General features: G+C 51.6%; 2 protein-coding genes across 7 annotated transcripts in view; one reads left to right on the top strand and one right to left on the bottom strand.

Moving 5' to 3' along the window:
• AATF (apoptosis antagonizing transcription factor) overlaps positions 1-7,437 on the top strand; it is a 39,807-nt gene extending 32,370 nt beyond the window's left edge. The window contains exon 12 of the mRNA XM_005525687.3: positions 5,079-7,437. Coding sequence (XP_005525744.2) covers positions 5,079-5,142 — 64 coding nt within the window. The 3' untranslated portion in view covers positions 5,143-7,437. The remainder of the gene's footprint in view (positions 1-5,078) is intronic.
• Positions 7,438-8,196: 759 nt separating this feature from the next.
• Positions 8,197-21,857, bottom strand: part of ACACA (acetyl-CoA carboxylase alpha) — a 100,603-nt gene continuing 86,942 nt past the window's right edge. For 5 of the 6 annotated variants that reach the window (XM_014254957.2, XM_014254956.2, XM_088066036.1 and 2 more), the window contains 6 exons: positions 21,000-21,177; positions 20,615-20,727; positions 13,890-14,044; positions 13,519-13,689; positions 10,575-10,711; positions 8,197-10,410 (listed from right to left, as the gene is read on the bottom strand). In XM_014254957.2, coding sequence (XP_014110432.2) covers positions 10,284-10,410; positions 10,575-10,711; positions 13,519-13,689; positions 13,890-14,044; positions 20,615-20,727; positions 21,000-21,177 — 881 coding nt within the window. In that variant the 3' untranslated portion in view covers positions 8,197-10,283. Of the gene's footprint in view, positions 10,411-10,574; positions 10,712-13,518; positions 13,690-13,889; positions 14,045-19,826; positions 20,510-20,614; positions 20,728-20,999; positions 21,178-21,857 lie in introns of those variants that run through there. The other variant, XM_088066038.1, reaches the window with a different exon arrangement.

The raw sequence follows: 21,857 nt of genomic DNA, 5'->3' as shown, positions 1-21,857 counted from the left end.
CACCATGAGAGCAGATTAATGGAGGAATTTGGGCTCGGCGATTGTCAATCCAGGGTGTTCACCACCACAGAATTCCTGGGAGGAAGCAAAGCCCTTCCAGCTGGAAGAACTGAGCCAGCAGCTCCTGTGCATGGCACAAACCCCACTGACCCTGCTGGTGTGAGCAAAATGCCTCCAGGTTTGTTCAGGCCCAGCCTGGAAGAGAGGATGTCCTGCTTTGGCTTTGCTGTAGGAAACAAAGGGAGTAGCAGGAGCATGGAGGGCACTCAAGAACCAAAGGAGAAACGTCATCCTGTGCCACTAAACCTGCTTGGATTGATCCTGAGGCACCACAGCTTTGGTACCATAGAATCCCAGAATCCTAGACTGGTTTGGTTGGGAGGGACACTTCCCCCTGTCCCAGGCTGCTCTAAGCCTGGCCTTGAGATTTCTTCTCTTTGTGCCTGATTTAGTTGTATTTAAAATCCCCCCAGCCTGTGGCTTGGTGAGCCCCTGGAGGTGCAGTGTGGCACCCGTGTCCCTCATCCAGGGCTTTTGGAAGGGCTGCACAGGGTCCTGTGGCTTCAGCTGCCAGTGCAGTGTGACCCAGCTGCTGGCACTGGGCTGGAATCATCCTGTCCCCACAGCTGATGTTTGACATCCCTGGCAAGAAGACAGGCACCTCTGGTATGGAAATTTCTTTCTTAAAAGGGGAAAAAAAAATAACCTGTTAAGGGCTGCGAGATGATTTGTCGTTTTTCCTTTGTGAGACAATTTGTCTTCTCCTGCATCAAATCTGTTATAAAACAGGCAAGCTGTGAAAGAGGGAAATCGTCCTCGGAATATGAGGAGCACAAAGAACGGTTCCCTCTGCACAGGGCACTTCCCAGCAGCATCCCAGAGCCTGCCCTGCTCAAATACCCATCCCAAACCAGCCTGGGAAAGCGACACTTGATGGATTTCCTGGGGAATTTGGAGCTGCTGGAGCACGAGCCAGTGGAGCAGCCTGGAGGTGTCTGCCCCTCCCTGTGTTTGCTGGTTCTCTGCATCTTCTGTGCTTTGTGCTGCAAAAGCTCCTGTGGAAATGGGGTTGGGACCAAAACCAGGGTGAGAGAGGTTCCAGCAGTGCTCCATGTCTGTGAGCTCAGGGCAGGAGGCCGAGTGCTGCTGGAATGTTGCAATTGGTGCAGGGCTGGAGCCCAGGGCTGGGTATGGCTGGGGACAGTGCCTTGAGCTCCATCCCTCTGCTGTCCCCTCTCCTCACCCCATCCCCACATCCAGCCCCTCCAGATGTGCCTTTGTTTAGGGCCAGAACCAGCTTTGTGAAATATTTATAAACCCCGTGGCTGCCCCCAGGGGATGAGCCAGAGGTCACATGTCACCTCCCGTAATTTAAAGCTAAAAGCATCTGCAGAGGCACAAAGGACCCGATCCCGACCTGCCTGGGAGGGAGGGGATTGCAGGAGCCCTTTGTGAGCCTCCTGGGATTTCTGGCCGGAATTTTGGGAAGAGGGTGAGTGCCACCTCCTGGGGCTGCAGCAGCCCCACAGCCCCTTTAACCCCATCCAGTGATCCCATCTGGGAATGCTGGAGCAGGGAATGTGTGCTGGGAACTGTGGGAATGCACAGCAGAGCTCTCTTGGCTTTAGGATTTGGCTGGGAATTGGGGCTGGTTCAACCTTTGGGTAGAAACTGGGAATAAATGGTTTCAGCCTGTTTTGCCTTCCTGGTGTGGAGCAGCAATACCTGGGATTTGGAGTGGGTAAAATCCCCTGGGCACTGAGCACACCAAGCTCACCTGGAATTCCTGTTCCTTTCATTTCATTTTGTAAGAGAAATATTCATTTTTATTGAGAAATTTAAGGCTTCAGCTTTGTTTTGTCTCCTCCTGCTTGCTGGGCACTTTAATCTGAATTTCACACCACTGGACAAAACATTTCACAGAGTATTCTGAGTTGGAAGGGACCCACATGGGTCATCAAATCCAGTTCTTCAGTGCATGATCCACCCATGGGTTGAACCCCCAAACCTGGTGTTACCTGCTCTGACCAGCTGAGCCAGTCTGGCACACAGAAAGTTTTCCAAGGAAACTTCAGATTCCATCAGGAGCTGTGTGTTTTCCACGGGTGTTTATGTTCCATCTTTTCCAGTTTTTGTGAATTAAAAATTCATAGTTCCCAGCAGAGCATGGCAGTAGGAATGGGGGATGTACTCATTTCAGTACTGCTTGTGGCATATTCTAAATTGTCTTTTTTTGGGGGTAGAAGAAGAGAAGAAGTAGAAGGTACTTGGGAAAAGGCAGAGAAGTTGGTTGGAGGGTATTTTCACTAAAGAGCACAGCAGTGACTGGAGCACTATTGCTATTTTAATAAAAAAAAACACCCCCTAGAAACTGAATTGTTCCCCTTGATATTGTTCTTCTACAGATTTAAAGAACTGTGTTTTAAAAAAGGAAATAGCATGACTGTAATTACCCAGAGCAGCCCAGCACTGGCTGCCCCCTCCCATGTTTGGTTTCCCCTCTGAGTGTTTGGTGCTGCTGCAGGGGGGCAGAGGAGATTCCTGGGGATCTGCTGAGAGGTTTTGTGATTTGTATTTTGATGCTTCACAGAGATTTATGAAATGTGCTGCAGCTATTAATATTCATCCAGGGCACTCCTTTCTCTCTGTTTTCGTTTTATAAAATGTCTGTGGTGGCAACACCTGGGATTTGGAGGGGGAAGAACCACTCTCAGCACCCCAGCTCACCACCTGGACTGGCTGGAGCTGCTTTTATTTCATTTTTAAAACTGATATTGTTGACCTGGAAGCAGCAGTGTCCAGGTGGGGAGGTGCCACGTGCCATCCCCTGTCTCTGGAAGAGATGCATAAATAATTAAGCCAAGGTACTTACACACACATGTTTTATGGCAAATGGCTGTGTGGTTCCTGATCATTTTTTCCAGAAACAGGTTTTATGATAATACAGTAAAAATATTAAATTAGAAAATGCCTCACTAAGGGTGATAAAACCTTACTACAGTGGAAATAGGTAATTATCCCCTCTACAGCCTAAATGACAGTTTAAAAGAAATAAAAATGTTAGTGCTCATTACTTGCTTTTGTGGGTTGCAATAAAGGGTAAGTTAAATTTTAATTCAGGGAAGACCCCTGTATCGACCTGCTCTGGCTGTAGCTGAGGTGGAAGTTGTGTTAATTACCTGGCCAGGTTATTCCTCAGCACAGGCTGCACTCCTGGTGCTAAAGTCACCTTTCCCCCAGCTCCAGGTAGCACTGGGTGTTTCAACCCTCTGCCTTAAGTCTGCTGCTTAATATCTCTGGGTGGAGGAGAGAAATTTGATATTTTTTTAACCAAAATCCAAGTTCATTATGCATTGCCTGAAGGGGGCTGAAAGTATTAAAATCTGCACTTACCCTGGTGAATTGAAACACAGACAAGGTTAAACCTGGAGGATTGATGAGTTTTACTCTCTGCATGGTTAAATCCTGCTGAGGGGAGAGGCTGGAAGAGAAAGGGAGCCTGGCTGATGAGGAGAGGGGGGAAAGGGTTGGGTTCTTTTATATTTTATTTTCAGGGTGAAATATTTGCCCTGTTTTGGAGGTGCTGGGGTTACCTGATTTCTCTCCTTCTTTCATCTGTGTCTGTCCCTGCTGTGTCATTATCCAGGCAGATCCACTGGGATTTTGCTTCATCCCATTCCTTTTGCCAGTGCCATTCCTGGGAGGATGAGGGAATCCCCCTGACCCCAAAACCTGGAGTTTCCATGTCACAGCTGTCAGTGTCAGCAAACATTGCTCTGCCAGCAAAGACAAATTCTTCCTTGAAACCTCCCCGGGCCCTGCTTGCTTGAAAAATCGCTGTTTATTTCAAATCTGTGGGATTGGAGCAAATTCAGCGTCGATCCCTGAACTGCTGCACCCACAGGAGAACATCAAACCCACAAAAATGAAGACAAAAACCCGAGGAATTCTCCTCCTGGGTTCTCCCCCAGCAGGAAAGGCCAAGGCAGCTGCAGAGCAGCACCTTTGGGGTTTAGCTGCTCATGAGGCGGACACAGAAGCTTTGCTCTCTTTGAGTAATTCCCGTGGGGTTCCCCAAAATGGGCACCTGGGGATGGAAAACACAAATGAATGTGGAAGGGGAAGGACCTAGAGAGCCTGGAGAGAGGAGCAAGACCCCTCTGGAATTTCCCAAATTCCTTTAGGGTGGTTTTTGAGGAGGGTTTGAGGCTGTTCCCTGAGGGCAGCACAAAACTTTGTCCATCCATCCTGCACTGCTGGCACTGAGACTTCATTCCTTCACTTCCTGGGGAAGTTCTGCCTTCTCTGCTGGACATGGAATTCCTCCTTTGCAAGCTGACAGGGAACCTCCCATGGAGGTGTCTGCAAGCAGGGATGGGGCCCAAACCCAAATATTGCTGTGCTTGGAAGGGAAAACCCCATCTGTGCACCCACCACAGGCTTTAGGAGCTGCAGGCAGAGAAAATCCAGCTCTTGCCCTGCTTTTCCCTCCATGCCTGGTTTATAAGAATCCCTCCTTTCCCCCAGCTCACGTTCTCTGGTTCTAAAATTAAAGATAAATAACACCAGCCCACTTTTCTTTTTTTTTTTTTTAAAGGGAAATTTGCTCCTGTTATCAGAATTGCTGCACATGGGATATTAATTGGAATCTTGTTGCTGGGTCATTTTCATTGTTTTTCAAGTACTGTCCAAGAAAATGTATGAAAACTAAATTACAGCCCCACGTTGGCTGTGTGATTGAATCCTCCTCACAGCCCCGTACATCCTATTAAAATATTCAATCTTGTTTTCTTACTTGAAGAGCCTGTCTGTAAAGGGCAAACTTATAGAAACCCTCATTCTCTGGAGATGCAATATCCAGCCACACTGGAATATTTCCGTATTTCTGTCCTGCCTGGGATTGGGCTCACACGAGTTCCCCCCCCTCCCCCGCCTGTATTTATTAATAAAGATTCTCAAATGCATTTTTAATTACATGAGGCCTTTCCTATGGAAGGAGTGGAGGTTTTGTGGCAGCCTTTTGCTTCCATTCTGACCTTGAAAAGTAACTTTTCCCTCTCCACCTTTTCTTTTCCCAGGACGGAGCTTTATCGGTCGCTGTTTGGAAAAGTCCGGAACGGAGAAGAGCTGGAGCAGAATTAGGATCTGGGGTTGAGCTGCTGGTGTTCTCCCAGCTGGTTCTGCCCTCAGCTGCTCCCTCAGGCTGCCCAGGAGCAGAGCCAGCTCTCTGCAGCCTCTGCTTTGTCCCTAAAATCCTCCCTGAAGGAGCATCAAACCCCGTGAAGTGAGAGAAAGGAGTGAGCCTGGCTGAACACCCCCTGTCCAGCCTGGAGTGCTTCCTCCCAAAGACAATCCATTTTTAACTATTCCCTTTCAACTCCTGACCTTAATTTTGCATCCTGGGCACAGTGTGGGGGAGGGACACAATCCATCCCCTCCTGGTTTTGTTAAAACCTTGGAGATTTGGGGGCTGTGGGGGTTCAGTGCCCTGTTCTGGTGCTTGGCTGCATATTGGGAGTGTGTGACTTCATTTTTCACCAGTCAAGAGGATTTAAATGTCATTTCCATAATTAACATGGCCTTAAAACAGAGGAAAGGTGCTCCTGTGCAGGCTCCCAGTTCCCATTCTGGTTGTTGAGCACACACAGGGACGTTTGCTGCTCCTGACACGGGATGTGCCGGGATGTTGCTGCTGTGGGAAGCTCTCGGGGACTTCTCCAGCATGGGCAGGGTCCCAGCCCGGGACAGAGGTGAGGGGTGTGGGGGCTTTGCAGTAAATCCCCATGAAGGGAATTTGGGAGCTGCCCTGATCAGTCAGACCTGGCATTTCTCTGGCGTCACTGATTGCCACAGCTTGTGCCTGGCTGGGCTTTGGGCACCCCAATTAAAGAGGTTTGTGAGCTGTTTGTCCCGGTGTGATCCGTGCAGGAATGGCCCCAGGGTCCCTCCTGCCCTGTGGGAACACATCAGGTTTCCTTCAGAAGGCCAAGTGCCAGGTGAGGATTGACTTTGGGTGGAGCAGAGCTTTCAGGGGTGAATAAATCTCTGCTCCCTCGCAGAGGAGCTGCAGCTCCCAGGGAAGGACATCGATTTCCCTTCCCTCTCCTCCCTCCCCAGCTCTGGCCAGGCAGAAAAGCAGCAGGATTTCAGGAGCCACTGGTGCCCGTGGGGGATGTCAGTGTCCCCCAGAGCCCATCCCAGCCCTGCCCCAGCTGTGCCAGCCTCCCCTGCCTCTCCCATGTCCTCTGCAGCCGCAGCTCCGGGGCTCTCGGTGCTTTTTGCTGTTCTCTTTCTGGCTGTAATGTTAAAAGGGTAATTCCAACCACTTTAAATGCGATAACTTCTCGCCAGCATTGTTGGAGGAGATAAGAGCCCGAGCCGCGCTAAGCACGGCTTTGGAATTCACTTATCAGTGTGGAAGCAGCCGGTTCTCCATCCCCATCCCTGCCAGCACCTGGGCTGGGGACACGGGGACAGCCTGGGCTGGGGACACGGGGACAGCCTGGGCTGGGGACACGGGGACAGCCTGGCCTGGGGACATGGGGACAGCCTGGGACACTGGGACAGCCTGGGACATGGGGACACGGGGACAGCCTGGCCAGGGGACATGGGGACAGCCTGGGACATGGGGACACGGGGACAGCCTGGCCCGGGGGATGCGGCCCCGCTGCAGCTCCGACCTTGCTGGAAAGGCCAAGGAAAAGGGGCCGTGGCTGGATGTGGAGGTGCTGCAGGGAAAGTGCAGCCCCTGGCATCCCCCGAGCGTGGTGGTGGCACCTGACAGAGCCTGGGGACAGCAGGGACAGGGGGCTGTGCCTCAGCAGTGTCCCCAGGGTCCAGCACGGGCACAGCTCCCCGAGTGTCCCTGGACACACAAAGACCCAGGGGTGATTTCCACCAACTTTTCCTAATGCTGCCAATTAACAGCAAGTGAGATCTTCCCTCCCTCCCCCCCCAACCAGAATATTAATTCTTTATTAATTCATGATACAGCTGCTAATTAGTACCTCCACAAATGGGCATTACACCTTGGCAAAACACTCGGAGGTGTTTTGGGGACTGGGGTGTGCAGAGGGAGGGACAGAGGGTTGTGTTAATCCTCTCCCCCCAGCCCCGCCACAGCGAAGAATTTCAACTTTCAGACAAACAACTTCATTTACAAGTGTGTCTCTAATTAGCTGCAGAATTAGTAAAGCAGAGTTTTCCCCCCATAGATCGGCCAAACCCCCGGGGGAGGCTCTGGAATGGAGAGAATCGCATTTCCAATTATTTTGTTGAATTGCTAATTTAGTTATTGTGCCTGGCGTAATTGTGATGGGTATTGGGTGTGCAATTCAATTTGTTTTAAATATTTGTGGGAAGGCTGATCAGTAATGGAGCTGACCTATTTCATGGCCCAAATTGAGAGAAGAGACTAAAACAAAAAACAGCTACAAAGCCCCAGTTTGTCTCAGTTTTTATTTTGATGTCTCTCATCCTTCTTAAGACTGTTGATGCAACAAAAGGTTTACATTAAAAGATGATGGCACTTTGATCTTGGGCTTTGGAGAGCTTACAGCTTTGGTACGTCTTTTCTTGGCATTTTAATATGGAGATATTTTAGGCTAAAGAGTTTTAAACGTGATGCTGGAGTTCAGTAGGGTCTGCCCCCTCACCACCCCCCAGATTTTAACTGTCAGGATTCTGGTTTGAGAAACATGAAGAATCAAGCGCAGGAGCTGTGGTGGCTCATGTGGGTAAATTTAAATCTCACCTTTCACGTGGAGACCTCCAAAGGGTGGTTGTGGATCTGCTCCCAGGGACATCCTTTAGCCAAAGTTCCTTCCCTGCAGGCTCCTACTGACCAGGGCACAAAGTGAGGCTGGAAAAAGTCTCCTATCATCCAGTCCAACCATCCCTGCCCGTAAAACTGCCCTGGGAAGAGGGTCCCGAAGTTCTCCCACCTCAGCAGCAGTCACTGAGGTCTGGGGGTTTTTCCTGTTTGTCCCATTCACTGTGATGTTAAAGGTGACAAAATAAATCGTGGTGGATGGGGCTGGGGAGTGGCCACCATCAGGAGACCCCTGGGGGAATGGGGACCTGGGATGGGGCAGAGCTGGCCTGGAGGGGTTCCACAGAACCCTCCCTGTCCTGGCCTCAAGCAAAGCTCAGCTCCCCCAGCACAGGGGTGACAGATTCCACTCGCAGCAACAGAGCTGTAATTCATTCTTTTTATTAAAAGAAATTGAGGTAAGTGAATACTTCAGCACCAGCGAGAACCATTCGTACCCAGGGGGCTTCCCCCACCCCCCCACACACCTGGGGCCATCACAGGCGCTGCTGCCACAGGGCCCCAGCAGCTCCAGACCCCCCAGGCCAGGGCCAGACCCCGATGTCACCCCACAGGTTTTTCTGGAGCTGTTTTAGCCCCAGGTGAAGCGGGGCCTGGGGCGGTGCTGGAGCACTGCAATGGGGGAGCTGCTCTGCACGGGGCTGTGGGCACAGGGACACGGCCCACTGCACCTGCACATGTCCTGCAAAGGGACTCTGGTGACACCACGGGGGAGCCCTGGAGGCAGGGGAGGAGCCCACAGGTCCGGTCCTGCCTGGCTGACACATTCTCTGTCTGTGTGTCCTGCTGCAGCCCACCCTGGCGTAAGCAAAAGCATCTTTGGGGCTTGTTCAGGGGGCTCTAGTGGGGAAAAAAAAAAAATCTCTTAAATCAAATTAGGGTTCTTAACTATTAAGAAAAAGCAAGACCTGCAGGTGGCCGAGCTCTGCTGGCCACGGGCAGGGGGGCAGCGACCCCGGGCTGGCACCTCCAGTCACTGGCACCACAGGCAGAAGGGCTGCATTGCACTTCGGGAGGAAACAAGGAGAGGTGAGAGGCACTGGCAGCATCATTGATTCATTCTCTCATAAAAACAGCCCTTCTGATTGACCACACTTCTGACATCCAGCCCTTCCTGCTGTACCAAAGGAGGGGCTGTAAAATCTGAAATTCTTCCAGGACCATCATTGGTGAGCCCGGGACTGGCCAGACCCAGCTCCGTAGCAGGAGCTGTGTGTGAGGGGTGGGCTGTGCTTCCCTCCAGCACTGCAGCTTCTCTGAGCTTTTGTTACATAAAAAACACGTACAAAGAAGTTGTGGATCTGGGCAGCTGTCAACCCTTCCTGCACTTGCCTGACACCCAATTAATCCTGACCATTGGAATGAGATACCAAACCCAACATTTTTTCCCATTCCCAGGTAAGAGTGGCCCCTCCCCAGCCATGCACAGGCAGCTCTGGGGCAGGGCAGGATGCTGGAGAAAAGCTCTCCTCAGATCCTCAGAGATTTCCTTCTGCAGTTCCAAGCCCACTGGGGGATTTGGCTCTGTCCTTTCTCCCCCCTCACCTCAGCTGCCTGGATCTGGCTCCTGCTGCCTGCAGGAAGGGGATGAGCACTTACAGCAGGGATACACAGCGGGGCTGCCCCGTCCGCTCTCCCTGAAAACACCGGGAAGGGAGAGCAGAAACGCTGAGCAGCTGCACTTTGGTCTCTTGTACCTCCTCTCAGAAGGGCTTTTCACACAATTCACAGCCTGTTCTAAAGGAATTGGGCACAAAGGCAAAGCCAGGGGGGCTCAGCCCCCAAAATCCTGCCCTCCAAAAGCCTTCAGAGCCCGGGGGAGCCTGGGAGCCTCCTGGGGGCACGGGGCCAGCCCTGGCCACAGCAGCCAAAGGCTGGTTTTACTCCACCTACGAGACAAGACAGACGTGGGACACACAAATCAAATCACCACTGACAGAGGGTGACACACAAATCACCACTGACAGAGGGTGACACACAAATCACCACTGACAGAGCCAGGGGCTGTGGGGGTCCCCGGAGAGGGGACAGGGAGACATTGGCACTTGTCAGCACAGAGCTGCTGCTGCTGCCGGGCACGGGGGAGGAGAGGAGAGGAGGGCAGGGTGTCCCTGCAGGGCCAGGGGTGTCCCTGGAAGGTCAGGGATGTCCCTGCAGGGCCCTGCCACGCCAAGGCCTCGCGGTACCGGAGCACCCAGCCCCGCTCTGGTCAATAAATAAGGTACAGGAGGACAGCGGGGGCTCAGTTCCGCAGGCGCTTGTGTTTATACATTTGCCTCGTGTCCCTGGCCAAAGGACACGCTTCCTCTGGTCAGCCTGATCTGAAAAAATAAAACTGTCACTGCAGCAGCGTTCCCTGAGGCTCCCCGTGGCGCCGAGCAGACAAAGGGCAGTTCCCAGCTCCGGGTCCCTCCTGGCGGTGCCGGGCAGGGGAAGCCTGGCCTGGAGGCTCTTACGTGGAGGAAGGCGAGTCCATTGTGGAGAGGATCCGCACCACCTCGGCTCGCTGGGTGGGGGAGATGTGCTGGGTCATGTGCACGATGGAATCCATGGCAACCTCGGGATTGGCCTGGACCAGGCTGCAAAGAGGACACAGCGGAGTGAGGCAGCTCCGGAGCTGCCAGCAGGAATTCCAGGGGGCTGGAATGTGGGGCTGGGAGGGGACACGGCCCCGGGTGGCCTGCGAGGGGCAGGAGCCCTGGAGCCGTCCCTGGTCCCACCCACGGCCCCTCCCTGCACCCACCTCCGGATCTGCTTGAGCACGTAATCCCTGGAGATGTATTTGATGTTCTCCTCCACCACCGAGCGAACGCCCTCCTCCTCCGTCAGCTGCTTCTCCAGCCACTCCACCAGGTCCTTGTTGCTGTCCCACAGGTAGGCCTGCCAAAAATCCCACATTCACCCCACAGCTCCTGGACTGGCAGCTGGGGTGACACATCTGGGGATCCCCACAAACACACCTAACAGGCAGCACAAGGTCAAAGATTATTCCTTTCTTTTGCATCCTGCCATAAATGCGATGGAAGGGGACCAAGGAGGTGCTTGGTCAGCGCAGCAGAGAATGAGTTGAAGCAATGCCAGGAGCTGTCCCAGATAAACCCCAGTTTCCCTGGTTATCAGCTCCCCAGATCCTGGTGGAACACGGCTGACCTGAGATGCAGCTGCTCCAGGGATTCTCCCAGAGCTAAATCACCCATGGGTGCCCATCACCTGCAGCCTGTCCCTGTGCTGGTGTCCCCAGCAACCCTGGGACCCCTGACCCAAGCAGCTCCTCGGGCAGCTCCTGGAACCCTGAGCCACAACCCCCTTTTTGCCTTTCACAAGATCATTTCACCTGATATTTGCTAGATAGTTGGCTGTGTAATAACTCAGGAGTGGGTGAGCCCCTAACAGCCTTCTCTCCTCTCCTCTCATTTTCTTTACAAATCATTTAAGAATCGTTTTGTTAATGGTTTCCGGAAAAGCAAGTACTGCCATTAGCACTCATTCATATTTATGTCATTTTATTTGGGTAATTAAACACAAAGCTCCTCATTTAAAGGTGCACTATCCTTCTCTGTTATCACTAACCAAGTCAAAGGCAGAATGACAATGAGCTGGGGGCGGTGACTCCGCGGTGGCACCTCCCTGGCACCCCCTGCTGCAGCCAGTCCCTGCCCCAGCCCCGGGACACAGAACCAGGGAGCCGCTGGAAAAACCTCTGGGATCAGCGAGTCCAAACGTTCCCCCAGCACTGCCAAGGCCAGCACTGACCATGTCCCCAAGTGCCACATCCACACAGCTTTTAAATCCTGCCAGGGATGGGGACTCAGCACCGCCCTGGGCAGCTGTGCCAGGGCTGGGCAGCCCTTTCCATGGAGGAGTTTCTCTTTCCATGGAGGAGCTTCCCTTTCCATGGAGGAGTTTCTCTTTCCATGGAGGAGTTTCCCTTTCCATGGAGGAGTTTCTCTTTCCATGGAGGAGTTTCCCTTTCCATGGAGGAGCTTCCCTTTCCATGGAGGAGTTTCTCTTTCCATGGAGGAGTTTCCCTTTCCATGGAGGAATTTTCCCAATATCCAGCCTAAGCCTTGCCTGGCTCTGAAGCCGCTCCCTCTCCTGCTGTCCCTGGGAGCAGAGCCTCACACCCCTGGCTGTCCCCTGCTCTCCCCTGGCTGTCCCTGGCTGTCTCCTGGCTGTCCCCTGGCTGTCCCTGGCTGTCCCCTGCTCTCCCCTGGCTGTCCCTGGCTGTCCCCTGCTCTCCCCTGGCTGTCCCTGGCTGTCCCCTGCTCTTCCCTGGCTGTCCCCTGCTGTCAGGGAGTGCAGAGGGGACACCTTCCCCTGTCCCAGGCTGCCCCAAGTCCATTCCAGCCTGGCCTTGGAGCCTCCCAGGACCCGGGGCAGCCACAGCTCCTCTGGGAGCCTCTGCCAGGGCCTCCCCACCTCCCAGGGAGGAATTTTTGTTTCAGAGCCCATCCCAGCCCCTGACACGTTTCAGAAAGCCCAGAATTATTTTATTTCCTTTCACACGACGTCTCTGATTGTCTCAGCTCAGTGATGTCACTTCAAGATTTTGCTTATTTCATTGTTTTTCTCCTTTTTCTGATTTGAAACTCTCCGGGTTCCACTCCCTGCCTGTGCCCCAACGCTCCCTGCATACAAAGGAAGGTTCCAGGGAAGGGGGGAAAAGCCAGCCCAGGAAGCTGCGATGCAGCCCCAGACCTGTGTAAAGCTCCATTTACCCAAGAATCCCAAAGCTTTTAGTTTAGGAGAATATTTAATACTCTTATTAATCATTTTTAATCCGTTTGCTTTTAATTAAGAAACAGCATGATGCTTCCCTATCAACATATGCCAGGGAGCAGATTAATTGTGGCTTAAGATAACTCTCCTTGATTGGTGTAATGTATTAGCTAACGAGCTGCCTGCTTTTGGAGAGCTCAGGCTCTACCTTGGAAAGGCTGCTGCCCTCCAGAGAACATCCCCCCCTTCCCTGGAACCCCTGGGTGTTGGGGACTTTAAAAACAGAATAAAAAAAAAAATAGAAATAAAAAATAAAACAATGAAATAAAATAGAATTTTAAAAAATAAAGTAAAATAAATAAAATAAAGTTAAGTAGAATAAAATAAAGTAAAATAAATAAAGTAGCATAAAGTAAAATAAAATGAATAAAATAAAATTAAATAAAGTAGCACAAAGTACAATGAAATAAATAAATAAGGTAAAATAAATAAAATTAGATGCAATAAAAATAGAATAAAATAGAATAGAATAAAATAGAGTAAAATAGAGTAAAATAGAGTAAAATAGAATAAAATAGAATAAAATAGAATAAAATAGAATAATAAAATAAAAAATTAAATTGAAAAATGAAAAAATAAAAAAATAAAAAAATTAAAAATAAAATAAAATAAAAAATAAAATTAAAAATAAAATAAAATAAAATAAAATACTGAGATTGGAGGCTGGTGACACCAACCCAAGAGCAGCTCCAGAGCTTGCCCTTCCTTCAGAGCCTGCAGGCTGAGCACAGCTGTAGCAGGAGTGCCCAGGGTCTGTGCTGTCCATCCCCATGTCCCCGTTCCCGAGGGAAGGAAGGGCTGGCAGCCCTGGGAGGGGCTCAGGGTGGCCCTGGTGGCTCCGGGGACAGCAGGACAGGGCTGCCCCAGGGCCTGGGGGGACAAAGCCGGGCTGGGGGCTCCGCACTCACCTTCACCGTGCCCTCCACCTCCACGAACCAGCGGCGCAGCATGGCCTGGATCTGCCCGTCCGTCAGCTCGGGGTTGGCCTCGTGGATCTTCCTCTTCACCACCTCCTCCAGCAGCAGCCGCCGCAGCCGCCAGTAGAAGAAGGTCCGCGAGGTTTTCCAGTCCAGGACGTCCTGCCCGGGCCGAGAGGGGGAAAGGAGTGAGGGAAACCCGGAGAAACAGACACCTCCTTCCCAAAGGGAAACCCAACCCTTCTGTCCCCCGGCAAAGGAAAGATCCCACGAGGGATTCCCACCCTGGCACGGCCCCGGCTCTCCGGGAGCTCCGCAGGACCGGGAAGGGTCTGGCCCCGAGGCCATCCCGGGACACTCACGGTTATGGCCCCCTTCTCCTGCATCCTGCCGGGGGTGTCGTGCAGGTCAGCGAACTGCATGGCCACCTGCTGGTACATGGGGACCAGGAACTCCTCCCGCTCCTTCAGCTTCGCCTCCAGCTCCTTCCTGTCCGCCGGGCTCAGCTCGGGGGTGCCTGAAACCACACAGGGATCAGAGCTGGGGAACCTCACAGTGCCTGAAACCACACAGGGATCAGAGCTGGGGAACCTCACAGTGCCTGAAACCACACAGGGATCAGAGTGCCTGAAACCACACAGGGATCAGAGCTGGGGAACCTCACAGTGCCTGAAACCACACAGGGATCAGAGTGCCTGAAACCACACAGGGATCAGAGCTGGGGATCCTCACAGTGCCTGAAACCACACAGGGATCAGAGCTGGGGATCCTCACAGTGCCTGAAACCACACACAGCTCAGGGTGCCTGAAACCACACAGGGATCAGAGTGCCTGAAACCACACAGAGATCAGAGCTGGGGAATCTCACAGTGCCTGAAACCACACAGGGATCAGAGCTGGGGATCCACAGAGTGCCTGAAACCACACAGGGATCAGAGCTGGGGATCCACAGAGTGCCTGAAACCACACAGGGATCAGAGCTGGGGAACCTCACAGTGCCTGAAACCACACACAGCTCAGGGGTACCTGAAACCACACAGATCTCAGAGCCAGGCTCAGCTCTGGCTGCAGCTCCAGGCCTTGGGAAAGCCAAAGGACAAACCCCAGAGCATCAGATCCCAGCAGTGCCCGGCAAATCTCTTGTGTTCCAGCCTGGATTTTGTGCCACAGAGACTCAGGCAGGAGCTCTGAGGGTGTTTTCACCATGGAAACTCTGTTCCATTTAAATGCCAACGATCTAAGCCATCAATTAAGTGACATTTACGGGACTCACTCCTAAAAGAGAATAATGTCCCAGCACGCCTGACACACAGAGCAGGGCACAGCACCTTCACCACTGCAGGTTCTCCTCTGGGCTGCTGCCTGCCAGAGCCAGCTCAGGGGCTCTACAATCACAGCAGGAACCCCAAGCCACAACAGGAACCCCACCTTAAACCACTGGGTAGAAACTTCACAGAAACCCCAAGAGGGAGCAATTTCACCCCGTGCAGAATCCAAGTATATCCAAATTCACTGTCACTGGGCCCAAACAGGCTCACAGAGGGTGGTCAGACAAATTCATGCAAGGAAATCCCAGCACAGGCTCCTGAGCATGAAGATCAGACCTTAATTTGTTCTTGGGAAGCCTGTAAACCAGAGCTGGAAGCTGAGACAGCATCCTGGGGGCAGCATCCCGCTGCACCTGCAGCTCTTTCCATGGCTCATTCCCACAGACACCATAATCCAAGGCTGCTGGTCCAAAGGGAAGAGCTCCCCAGTGGCCTGAGCACTCCAGTGCCTGCTCACACACCCTGTTTTTGTATTTTTCCAAGGCACAGGCTCTCCACACAAAGATCCTTCCCAGGGAAGGAATATCTTTTTCTGTGCCTACCAATATAAATGTTACCTAACCCTTCAGATGCAAGTAAGAAGGTTTTAATTAAGAGAAGCTCCCCTTATAACCTTCAGAATAAAAAATTATCTATATTTATCCACGTTGAACTCCCAGGCTCCCTGGTTTTAATGGCAACACAAGCACTTAAGGCAGCCCCGCTGGTGAATTCCGGCCCCTGCCACCGAGTCCACCCAGCCAGGCCTGGTAATGATTTAGGTGAGATTAACAAATATGTCAATGTCTATTTTCTGCTTAATTTAAAAGCAGCGTCTATAAAGATTTTTGACTTCTGAACCCTGTTCTCCTGGAAGAAAGAAGGTAACAATGAGGAGGGGGGATAAAGAGTGATTATCCCATCATCGATCGTTTGTCAGGAGCATTTCTTATTCACTGGACTATTGTAAAAAGCTAAGCTCTCGATCAATCCCGTAAGCCCCCTGTACAATTAAATATCTTGGAATGGTTTTCTTTCTTTCCTAGTCAGATCTTGAGGCCTCAGGGTTTTTTAGAAAGCCTGGGCTTTATTTATTTATTTATTATGGAAAAAAATAAAAAATAAAAAATAAAAAAAACCCACAGAAGAAAAGAAGTCTCCTTCCACAAATCTTACCCTGGCAAGGAGAGGGGAGTTAAAATATGGGATTCCTTTGCTCTAGAGGTACTTGACAGTTAATGAAACTGTTAAAGTTTAAATCATAGGAACATTATAGACCTCTAGGTATGGATTGGCTGCTAATCAATAGGGAAACAAAAGGAGCAGCGCTCTGAGACAGCCCCAGTGCATGAGGAGAGCGCCTGGCACGCACGTGGGGCAGCACCAGGAGCGTGTGAGACCTTCCCACGCCGGCAGGGAGCACGGGACAGGCTCCTGAAGTGCCATAAAATGTCCCCTCTCTCTTGGATGGCAGCTTCCTCCACAGCCTCCACGTCTCTGTGGCTCCAGAGAGATCCTGGCAGGGTGGGAAGGGGCTGGGAAACATCTCAGTTCTGTTCCAAACACCTCCAGAGCCACCCCTGGCAGGGAACACCCCAACACCTCCTGGTTCTACATCCTTTTATCTTTTTTTAAAGAGCAAAAGTGCCCTAGCCAAGTGGAAAGGATGCTCTGGGAATCAGCAGCTTTGGGGTCCCACCTCATTTCCACACCTGCAACAACAGCTCCCACCTGAATCTCAACTCCTCCTCTTCTGCCTTGAGCAAAACACTTGCCAGACACATTTTATTCTCTCCTGTGAGGGTGGGCAGGCCCTGGCACAGGGTGCCCAGAGAAGCTGTGGCTGCCCCTGGACCCCTGGAAGTGCCCAAGGCCAGGCTGGATGGGGCTTGGAGCAGCCTGGAACCCTGGTGGAGTTTTAGGGTTCCTTCTAATCCCAACCATCCTGGCATTCCATGAAATCCAGCAAAGGCAGCAAAAATGCCAAAGGTGTCCAGGCTGCCCAGGCCTCCCCCAGGGAGGGAGCTGCCCCAGAGGGGAGAGGGAAGGTCACAGGGAGCCACTCACGTCCCTGGAGAGCCAGGCATTTTTGGATTGTCTCTTGTTTCTTTAAATGAGACGGGCTGTAATTGCTTCACTAAATATTCAGCAGGATTTATGTCAGAAAGTGCAGCATGAACAGCCAGTGAAGGTCACACATGCTCGTGGCACAGGCTGCAAATATCCTTGTACAGAATCCCTGTGATTCCCACCCTGGCCCTTCCCACTCTTTGCCCCTGAGGTCTCATTTCCAAATAGGTGAAGTGTGGCAGGGACATAATTCCAAAAAATTCCTGCTCCCAGTCCTCCTGGGAGGATATCCCAGGTGCCAAGTGCATGGAGGAGCAGAGGGAACACAGGACTTGCTCCTGAAGCCTTGTGATTGTGAATTAACACCAATTTAAATGCAGCAGCACCTGGAAGCAGCTGCTGAAACCAGCATCACTCACAAAACAAAGTTACAGCCTGTGTTTATCCAACACCCCATGAGGGATGGAATCAAAAAAGCAGTGTTTCTCCCATATTTTCCTGAAAAACTGGAGTGGGGGTCAGTTTTAGTCCTGCACCCCAGAGAGTTTATTTTCAGAGAGGAACTGCTGTGCTGAGGTGGAGCTGAGCAATGAACACTTGAGCGTTCACTCGTTACCTGGAATTTAAAGACAATTTTGGATGCTCTTTAGCCAAGTAAGGGGTGAACCAAGCCACAGCAGCACAGACTGACTGCTCCAGGAAATTAAATAAATGAAATAAATAAAATTAGAGGCACATTCCAGCACACAGGATCAGCAAGGAGGACATTCCCACCATCACAACACGCATCAGGTGATGACTGGATGCTGCCTTTTTCCTACAAGAAACGTGGAAATGCAATAGCCAGTCTTGTACCTGGAGCCATTCTGCCATTCCTTTCACTCATATTCCACCTCATTTTTGCACCCATTTCCCTGCACCTCTGATACAGAATCTGTATGATGAGGCTTATTTTCACTCCACTCCAACATGTTTTAATCTAATTGTAATAAATAAATAAAACTGAATCTCTGTATTTTAAACAAGGCTTGCAGGCTGCACCGTTCCTACATTTCTGGGTGCTCCCTGTTGTCCCTGCACACCTTTTCCATGTGGGAATGTGGGAATGTGGGAATGTGGGAATGTGGGAATGTGGGAATGTGGGAATGTGGGAATGTGGGAATGTGGGAATGTGGGAATGTGGGAATGTGGGAATGTGGGAATGTGGGAATGTGGGAATGTGGGAATGTGGGAATGTGGGAATGTGGGAATGTGCTCTGGGGCAGGATAAGGGCCACCCTCTCTCCCCCTGCCCCTTTGCTGGAACAGCCCAACTCTGAGTGACACTTTAATAAACCACAGGGCTAATCAACATTTCAGCAATCGTGCTGGAGAATTGATAATGAACAGATTTATGTCAAATGATTCAATATCTGCCAGCCTCCCCTGCTCTCCCACTCCCCAACTGCCAAGTCCCAGCCCGGCGTGGGCTGGTGGGAGAGCATCTCCCTCGCGCCGCTCTCGGAGCTCCGGGGAGGGATGACAGCCACTCAGGGGTTAAAGAGAGGCAGTGAACCCCCAGCTAATGAGTAAGAATTCAGCAGGCAGTGTAAGATAAATGGAGCTTTCTCTGCTTCTGCTGGAGTCAGCATGAACTGCGGCCCTGCGGCTTGTTTGTGGCAAATGGAGTGCGCGAAATATCAAAGGGCAGTGATCCAGAAGAAGACCGACTTTGACAAATTTTAAATTGGCCAGAAAGAAAACCAGAAAAAAAAAAAAAAAAAAAAAGAAAAAAAAAGAAAAAAAAAAAAAGAAAAAAAATAAAAATTATGCAATTCAGTGTGTCCTGCAATTGTGGCTTTCCTGCTCTGGTATGGAATTAGTGGCACAACAACAGCAGTGATCAGCCGATGCTGGGAGCAATTACGATCCATCTCAGGGAGATGCTTATCAGTGACTGAAGCTTTTAGAGCTCTCCCTATGTACAGTTGTAAGTGACTTGCTCTTGTGTTGCAGTCATTTTAATTAAAGTGTATGGAGTTTGCTGGGAGTAATTACCTTGTAGAGGAAGAGGGGGGAAAAAGCCCCAGCCAGGCTCCTGCCTGCTCACACAGCACTGGGGTTTTGAGGATGTGGCCAGGAAACTCTATCCCATCTTTCCCCTTGTGGTTTTTTTTCCAGTGTCCCACAGGATTCAAGGGTGGCCTGCAGGTGTGCTGCCCCCACAGAGGTGAGTGAAGGTGATGCTCTGCTCGCCCTCCCTCCAGGATTTCCACACTCCAGCCTTTGTCCACAGCACTGGTGGTGGCTCCGCTCCTGGGGATGGATCCATCCCCCTGCCTGGAGCAGGGCTTGGTTTGCTGCTGGCACAGCCAGGGGTGGGAGAGGGTGAAGGTGAACCCTGCAGGGCCATCCATCTGCAGGGCCCAGCTGAGTGCTCAGCACATTCCCTTCCCTGAGCACACATCTGATTTCTCCTTCCCTGGAGACTCCTGCTCTCCCTGTCCCACAGACACCCGTGGGAGGGGGAGCTGGGGGTCCTGCCTGCCTGGGCAACTCCACTGAACATCTCCAGAGAGCTTTTTTACCCCATGACTTGGGGTAGTCACTGTCCCTTTGCTCCTAAATGAACACTGTCAAGTCTGACAGAGGCCAAAAGTGAGGTTTTCTGAAAATAAGACTTTAAAACTGGGATTTAAGTCATAGAATAATAGAATGGTTTGAGTTGAAAAGGACTTTAAAGATCATTTCATTCCACTCCCTGCCACAGGCAGAGACACTTTCCACTATCCCAGAGCACCCCCTCACCCTTCACCCCATATTATTCTCTTCCCAAGGCCTATCAGGAGGGTTGTTTTGTATATAAATTGTTGCCCTGCCATAAATTAAAAAAAAAAAAAAAAAAAACCCAAATACTAAAATGTAACTGCAGCAATAGCCAGGATTTATCAGTCATTTGCAGAACATTTTTCCTCCTGAAGGATCCCAAAAGGCTTTATAAATTCAAGCCATACCCACATGGCACACTTCTCCCTCCACTGAAATGTAGTCAATTTTGGAGGTAAAAGGAGGCTCTGTGAGATTACACTCTTATAGTAAGAGCCAGTAAAGAACTATTTAAAGAGCCTATTCCCCTGAGAGAGAACATATCTGATATTAAGTGCATTTTGCTGAACACTCTGTATTTTGGGATGTTGAGTGTACAGCAGGCCCTGGGATCACTCGGAGTGGAAATAACACCATCCTGGCACAGCCCCCCTGTTTACAGAGACATGGACAACATTCCTTATTCCCTTGAAACTGAAGAGCACACGGGTATCATTACTGCAAACTACCTCAGACACTCCAGTCCAGCAGCCCAAAATGTCTTTGATCAAACCCTTTGTTACGTGAAATGATGCCTGTTAAAGGTTTGGCCCACAAACCTTTAGTGAGCTGAGCAATTGCTGAGCTGGAAATTAGAGCCAGGCATCTGCAATGAGGGTCTGTTGTGAGAGCCAGTCAATAAAATATAATAAAAAAGAGAAATCAGCTCAGAAAACACCATCTTGCACACCCTGGGTGTGCTGAGCACACACGAGTATCATCTCACGCGTACACACGTGCAGTGGTCTCATCTGGTTTTCCTGCCAAGTCAGACAACAGTAAATATAAAACAGTAAATAAAAATGACAGTGACTCTGGGCAAACGGCTCAGTGCCCCTCGGAGGGGTGGCCCAGGCCCCACGTACCGAGGCGCTCGGCCAGGCTGATGTACACCGGGTCCACCCTGCGCATCGTCTTCACCAGGTCCTTCCTGCGGAACCGGATCTCCACCGTCCCCTCCGGCTCCAGGATGCCTCCTCTGGAAAAGGAAACAGAGAGGCACCTCTTGCACCTGACTTTCAGGGCATCAGGCACAAAGCTGAATGGTTCAGGGTTAGCTGGAGAGCGTGAGAACAGAGAATGGGGAGGGCGACACAACAAAGGAGAACTTTTAGCTCCGGTTTGTCCAGGCTGGAAACGCAGACGAGATTCCACCTGGGAGCGACCAGCCCCAGGGACACAAAGTGTCCCAGGCCACAGGGAGCACCCCAGGCAGTCCCAGCTGGTGACTCCTGGCACAGGGCTCCGTACCTGCTCTCTCTGTCCGCGTACATCTCCATGTGCCGGGGGTTGATGGTGGGGTCGATGACCACCCAGGAGCCGCCGCGCAGCTCGCCCTGCGGCGGGATGTAGATCAGCACGGGCTGCCGGTACTCCCGCAGACCATCCACGATGTACGCCCCAAACTTCAGCACCTGGTCATACATGTCTGGGCAAGGACAGGGACATGGTCAGAGTGGGTGGGGAAGGACACAGAGATGGGTCAGAGTGGCTAGAGAAGGACACAGAGATGGGCAGGGTGGCTGGGGAAGGACAAGGACACAGAGATGGGCAGGGTGGCTGGGGAAGGACACAGAGATGGGTCAGAGTGGGTGGGGAAGGACAAGGACACAGAGATGGGCAGGGTGGCTGGGGAAGGACAGTCACATGCCACATGGATGGACAAGGACACACAGCTGGTCAGACGTGGCAGGGACAAGGACACACAGCCTGGAGTCACAGCTCATCAGTGCCCCAACTTCGCACACTTCCAGGGGTGGGACAGCCACAGCTTCTCTGGGAACCTGTGCCAGGGCCTCAGCACCCTCACTGGGAGGGATTTCTACCTGATGTCCTGTCTAAATCTACCCTCCTGCCGGTTAATTTCATTCCCCCTGTCCTGTCACTCCAGGCCCTTGGGAAAAGTCCCTCTCCAGCCTGCAGGATGCTCCCACATCAGTCCAGATGTGGGACCTCCACTCTGGAGACTTTCCACGAAAGCACATCCATGCCAGGGCTGCAGGCCCTCAGTTCACACCAGGTGCCCTGGGGATGGTCCATCCCTGACTTCCCAGCCCACAGGCATTCCCACAGCTTGGGAAATCAGGCTGGGTACATCTGTACTGCCCA

Source organism: Pseudopodoces humilis, chromosome 23 (genome assembly GCF_049639895.1).
Source record: "Pseudopodoces humilis isolate 2021_Gansu_Grassland_sample_001 chromosome 23, ASM4963989v1, whole genome shotgun sequence".
In the NCBI taxonomy this organism is placed as follows: Eukaryota; Metazoa; Chordata; class Aves; order Passeriformes; family Paridae; genus Pseudopodoces; species Pseudopodoces humilis.
Note: the sequence above shows the minus strand (reverse complement) of the source record. Positions and strands in the feature narration are given on the sequence as shown.